Source organism: Myxocyprinus asiaticus, chromosome 46 (assembly GCF_019703515.2).
Source record: "Myxocyprinus asiaticus isolate MX2 ecotype Aquarium Trade chromosome 46, UBuf_Myxa_2, whole genome shotgun sequence".
In the NCBI taxonomy this organism is placed as follows: domain Eukaryota; kingdom Metazoa; phylum Chordata; class Actinopteri; order Cypriniformes; family Catostomidae; genus Myxocyprinus; species Myxocyprinus asiaticus.
Genome location: NC_059389.1, coordinates 15628743 through 15635217, shown reverse-complemented (window position 1 = coordinate 15635217; position 6475 = coordinate 15628743). Strand labels below are relative to the sequence as shown.

The window sequence follows — 6475 nt, the reverse complement described above, 5'->3', positions numbered from 1 at the left end:
TCATTTTTATGCAGGTAAGTCCAGCTGTACTGTTAAATTCCTATAAGCAAGCGTTACATTTTGATCTACTTCATTTGAAATGTTAGTTGTCTTTTGTTGAAGCATTTAACAGACTCTTATAAAAATGAGAAGTGCCATTTACAACCACAACCTAGAGAGAAAAGCCTAGAAATTACCCAGAATGTTGTGAAAACATTTAGCTTTATTTCTTCTCAAAATACACACAATCACATATAAATATTATGATATAAAAATGACTATATAATGACAGGATGAAATTATAAAATAATCATATATTATCATATACTAATGTTTTATATGTGTAACATATGTAACAATTTAACTTATAACTGTGATATGTGCAACAATAGTGCTGCTCTGTACTATATTTCTTTCTCTTCGCTCAATCATTTTTTTTTTCTCATTTATCCAACTCATACAGAACAATAAAACAAACACATACCCACAGTTAAATGTATTAGTTACACATGAATATATTTAAATAGCATTAAATGGCCTATTTAACTAGGATTGTTATTGAGCATTTGGTCCTGCAAACAACTTCTTCCTGCCCTCCATGCCTGACATAGCATCCACATTTTTACGCCAGTCATTTACTTCCTCTTTCTGTGTGAATTAAAGGTAAATTAGACACAATTCCATAACATGTTCTTGCTTCCATTTAAACAATGCCATATTTTTGTGATAGGTAATATGTTTTACTTTTAATAAAAGCTTTAATTTTGTTGACTGAAAGAACAAACAAAAACAATTTAAACATTATTTTATTTAATATTGGAATAATTTATTATTTCAATTTTGTGTTTCGGTAAAAAAGCCTTGGTAAGCTATAGATGTCTTTGTACTGAGGTATGTTTATTCTTACCTTTTCCTCTTCTTTCTTCACTGTCTTAAGGTTTGCCTTGAAGTCAATTGATTCTTTGTGTTTGGCACCGAGCAGGGCACCAAGCATGGCATCAGCAGACACCCTCACTCTCTTCAGGGCAGGTCTTTTCATTTTACCCTTAAGGTCGGAGATTTTGTGGTTCAAATCTGCAATCTAAACAAAACCATTGATTATTTAGGACTAAAATGTATTGGGGCTCTTCCCAACAGTATGCTTATCAGGGGCATAGGGACCAATAACTATGAGAGATAATGAAATACTCTTAAAAATATAGTACACCCAAAAATGAAAATTCTCTCATCATTTACTCGCCCTCATGATATCTCAGATGTGTATGACCTTCTCTCTTCTGCTGAACACAAATTAAGACTTTTAGAAGAACAATAAAAGTAATCCATATGACTTGTGGTTAAATCTATGGGCTCTATTTTCATGAGTGCGCTAATACTAAGTGCAATTTTCGTGCCAGCGCAAAGCGAAAGTGGGCGTGGGTGGGAGTATTTGCTCTACTGTGGGTGTAGGCGCACAAACTGTGGATGTATTGTATGTAACTGAAGTGGTGCAAAGCGCAATTTTCTATTTTCCTCAGAATTTGGTCGTTGCGCTAAGACGTCTCAATATCATGTCTTAACTCAGCGCTAAGTCCAAATTCAGTTCCTGCATTTGCAGTTTGGAGATTTCACCAGCAGGTGGTAATAAAGTTAATGCCCAAATTCTGAAAAGAACATCAAATAATGTCCTTGACAATCGATGTTAAAGCCGTTTGTTGAAACAAAAAATTATGAGATTTGGGTTAAACTTTCTAGAGGACATAGTTTATTTTTTCAATTATTATTATTATTATTATTATTATGTTTCAGGGGCGGAGCCAGGAGTTTTTCACAGGGGTCAGCTTCTTATGAATGTGTTGTCATTGTTTATATTGTTGGAGCTTGACAGGAAATGGACTGCATAGGACGGAGACGGTGCCGGAGAAAGTCCTCCCTGGACCAGATTAGCGCACTGCGCGCGTGATTTGGCCAAACTTACTTGCGCCTAGACTTAGCGCTTGCTTGCACGAAAATACCAAAACTCTATGGCCATGCCCATTGACTTTGCGCTTATGAGTTAAGGTATTGCGTTGTGCTTAATCGCTTGCACACTTAAAATAGGGCCCTATATCTTCAGAAGCGATATGATAGGTGTGGGTGAGAAATAGATCAATAGTTAGGTCTTTTTTTTATATATATAAACTCTCTTCCCTACCCAGTAGGTGGCGATATGCATAAAAAAGCGAACTGTTAAAAACAAAAGAAGAATGTGGATTTGAAATTGTAGATTTATAGTAAAAAAAAGTACTTAAATATTGATCTGTTTCTCACCCACACCTGTCATATCGCTTCTAAAGATATTAATTAAACCACTGGAGTCTTATGGATTACTTTTATGCTGCCTTTATGTGCTTTTTGGACCTTCAAAGGTCTGGTCACCGTTCACTTGCATTGTATGGACCTACGGACCTGAAATATTCTTCTAATTTTCATTTGTGATCAGCAGAAGAAAGAAAGTCATTCACATCTGGGATGGCATGAGGGTGAGTAAATGATGAGAGAATTTTCATTTTTGGTGAACTATCCCTTTTAATAAAAAGTCATTTGAGATAACTTTTCAAATAATGTTTCCCACGCTTCACTTTTCAAATCATCCTCAGATTCCAAATGTCAAATTTGGTAAACTTTACAATAAGGTTGTTGTCACGTCTGGGTTTTGGTCTGACAGGGCCGTGTCTGTCTCTGTGTAAACACGCGGTTGTTTTGCCTTCTTGTGAGAGCACGCAGCTTTGTTATTGTTTCTGTAGCGCCACATGCTTCTCGGTCTGACGTCACACCCTGCCTCGTTTGCACGTTATTGTTCAATGTTAACACCTGCCCTGGATTAACCCTCTTGCTTTCTCTCCCTATTTTAGTCTCCTCGTGTTTGCTGTCCAGTGCCAGTTCGTCTTGTGTCTTGTTCTCTTGTCAGTTCTGCATGTGTGCTAGAATCCCGTTTACCCTGATTCAGTGGCGGATTTAGGCATGGGCGACATGGGCAGTTGCCCAGAGCGGCATCTTGCAGGGGGGCGGCCCGAGGCACCCACACGGACCATCCCCCCCAACAACTTTGGGGGCGTGTTGAAGCGGGTTTTGCCCAAGGCACCATACAATTCCACAGTTAAAAGTTACCTCCTTTTCACTTTTGGAAACTTTAGCTTGAGTGTCATATCGTTCCTCATCCACAACATCAATTTTCTGATGTACTTCTTTGCACAGATTCTGTAAAAAGAACATTGGCAAGTAAGAGTCAAATAAATCTTGACAAAATATGAAGAGCTTTCATCTTCATTCCCCAAAGAATAACAACCTGTAAGTCCTGTATAGATAGTTCAGACAGTTTGAGTGGAGGAGCTCTCTCATTGAGTGTTCTCTCTCTCTCAATCTTTTTCTGTTCCTTCTCTTCCACCAGCAATGTGCTGGTCTTGTTCAGTATTTTGGTCTGAAAATCAATGCATCAAAATGATGAAGCATGCTGATCCAGAGCAATGATATGGTATGAAGATACAATCATAAATGCACCCCAGTGAAGTTGATCACATTACAACATAACTAACTGTATTCATAAGACAGTTTCAGTAAAGGTCATGTGACAAAGTTGTATAATTTCACTGTTTACATGGGCAAAAAACATTCATGGTGAACTGTTTATTCCAAACATAAAACATGTTCATATACAATGCGAGTACAGACAATGTCATAAACTCAAGAGTTAAAGCAAAATGAACATTTTTCTAACATCATTATAATACAGAATAGATACCTTTAAGAATAACCGACGAGATGCGGTAATCTTTGGCTTTCTCTGAGGAAGAGAGCCAATATGAAATGAACAACAGTGTGACCCTGTCAAAAATGTCACAGTGTTTAATTGTTTGAGTACAGGATACTCACCGGACTAACACAAACGATACACACACACAGTATGCACATACAGACAAACACATTTAAGAGAATGGGATAAACAAGTTAACTTTGAAATATATAAAAATATTAAACAGTTGCTGAGAAGTGTTGGGTAAGTAACTAAAAAAAGTAATTAATTACTAACTACTAATTACATCTTCATTAGTTACTATACTAATTACGCTGTCTGAAAAGTAATTGCATTACTTATTACTAATTACTTTCTAAAACCCTTATCAACCTCAAAAAATACAAGGATAGACATGAAACTGTTCTTTTAATTCTTTCAAATAAATCATATAAAATCAAATAAATCATTCATGAACTGGCCAAATTATTTAAGGGGGCTGCATTAAATTAGAAAACATATATTTTAACATTAGACATTAAATTTCGATTTTAAATTCACTATTGTCTTATATTGAATTGTTCTATATACAGTATTTAACACAATTACATCATAAGTAACTGTAATTAAATTAAAAAGTAATCCCTTACTTTATTAAATGAAAAAGTCATTTAATTACAGTAATTAATTACTTGGTAATGCATTACACCCAACACTGTTGCTGAGTACATAAAATACTTACGTAGGCTCAGACATGTTAGTGCCTTTGTTTTTTTCCTGGTGACTTACAAATGACAGAATACTTCAGTTTTCTTTATGCAATGCATAATTTATATGTACAGGTGCACTATTATTCAACAAAAACAGTATAAAATGTACTTTTTTGACTTCCTAAAAATCAAATGCTCTGTGTAAACAAATCTTTTACTGTTTTAAAGAGTTTGGTTTTAGTCCCTTTTAAAAAAGTAAATTTTTTTTAGGTTTAAAATGGAGTCTTTGAAAGATTAAGTAGACTAAAAGAGATATTTAGATCTTTATTAAGAAGCTAAATACTCAACAACTACTATCTAATACTAACATAATAATATTAAGTTTATTTGTTACTAACCCCTGGCTATAACCTGAAAATAGTCTACTTACCTCTCAGAAGATGGAAGTATGACGTTGTTATGACTAGAGGGAAGAAACTTCAAATTTATAGATTCTGATGTCCTTGATAGAGGCTTACTAAAATAGACCAGTGTCCACACCAATGTCATTCTCAAATGCTTTGCATCTTAGACGGCTTTGAGCAGTAGCTAGTCAGCAATGTGATGGGCCACCTGATACTGACCTGTGCTTAATGTTCTGTAGACTAAAGGTGAGTGCAACAATAGGCTACTTAAACATTATTGAGGGTGTATGTGCACTAGATCTTGTATACACGATCATTGGAAGAGACCGATTGCCACATGTGACAAGTGTTTACACAGAAAGTTTAAAAATATCATGTCCTTGTTGAAAGGACATTACACTGACAGCACATGTACATCACCCAGACATCTATTTGATGTGTGTGTTTACATGTGGAAGACGTATTGTATTGTATATATTTATTTACTTTAGATTGTTTGCTCATCAGCAATACATCTATCAGGCGTTTCCTCTCAGATGTCTAAAGGACATTCAGCAGGTGCCTTTGAGACATTTATGATATAGAATCTATGTAAGCCAGATAACGCGTACATCTCTTAGATGTCTGTTTAAAGGGATAGTTCACCCAAAATTTAAAATTCTCCCCTCATTTAGTCACCTTCATGCCATCCCAGATGTGTATGACTTTCTTTCTTCTGCTGAACACAATCGAAGATTTTTATACGAATATTTCAGCTCTGTAGGTGCTCACAATTCAAGTAAATGGTGGCCAGAACTTTGAAGGTCCAAAAAGCACATATAAGTAGCATAAAAGTAATCCATAAGACTCCAGTGGTTAAATCCATATCTTCAGGTGTGGGTTAGAAACATAAATATTCAAGTCCTTTTTTACTCTAAATCTCCACTTTCACTTTCACATTCTTCTTCTTTTGTTTTTGGCGATACACATTCTCTGTGCATATTGCCTCCTACTGGGCAGGGAGGAGAATTTATAGTTAAAAAAAAAAAAAGAAACACTGGAGGATTTAACCACTGGAGTCATTTGGATTACTTTAATGCTGCCTTTATGTACTTTTTGGAGTTTCAAAGTTCTGGCCACCATTCACTTGAATTGTATGGAATACCTGGAAAAATCTCTCTCATAATATTTGCGATTTAAATGTTGCTTGCAATAAATGTCGTTTCGTCAGGGGACACGGTTATGCTGCGTTCCATTCCCCGATATTAAGAACTGCTACGCTTCCGTTTGCTTAGCAGGGGTTTGACTCTCATTAGAGATGTCTCCTAGCAACCCAACTGATAAACAATGCTGCAGTGCTAGCATTTGTGCTTCAGGTGTACGATTATCAAAAGAAATTATAATGTTTTATACACCTGTTTCTGCAGGCGTTTGTTAAACAAGCTTTAATATCATGTAATGTGGAAACGAACTCATTTATCGATATTACTTAATAAAGTGAATGTTTATCACTTACTTTGTATATCTCCCTGAGTGTCCACATGTTTGTGTGACATCATGCCTCTGCATCTCAGTTTAGAATTTCTGCAGGAGCCTACAAGTTGTAATTCTGACTTCAAGATGCATCCATTGCACTTTTCCTTGTAGGAAGT

General features: G+C 35.7%; 1 protein-coding gene across 1 annotated transcript; it reads right to left on the bottom strand.

Moving 5' to 3' along the window:
* Positions 1-184: 184 nt before the first annotated feature.
* tnni4b.3 (troponin I4b, tandem duplicate 3) lies at positions 185-5033 on the bottom strand. The gene is made up of 6 exons (XM_051689937.1): positions 3871-5033; positions 3740-3781; positions 3287-3418; positions 3109-3198; positions 887-1060; positions 185-627 (listed from the first exon to the last, which is right to left on the bottom strand). Exons 1-6 carry the CDS (start codon positions 3907-3909, stop codon positions 535-537), a joined length of 570 nt encoding a protein of 189 aa, XP_051545897.1. The 5' UTR covers positions 3910-5033; the 3' UTR covers positions 185-534.
* Positions 5034-6475: the final 1442 nt, after the last annotated feature.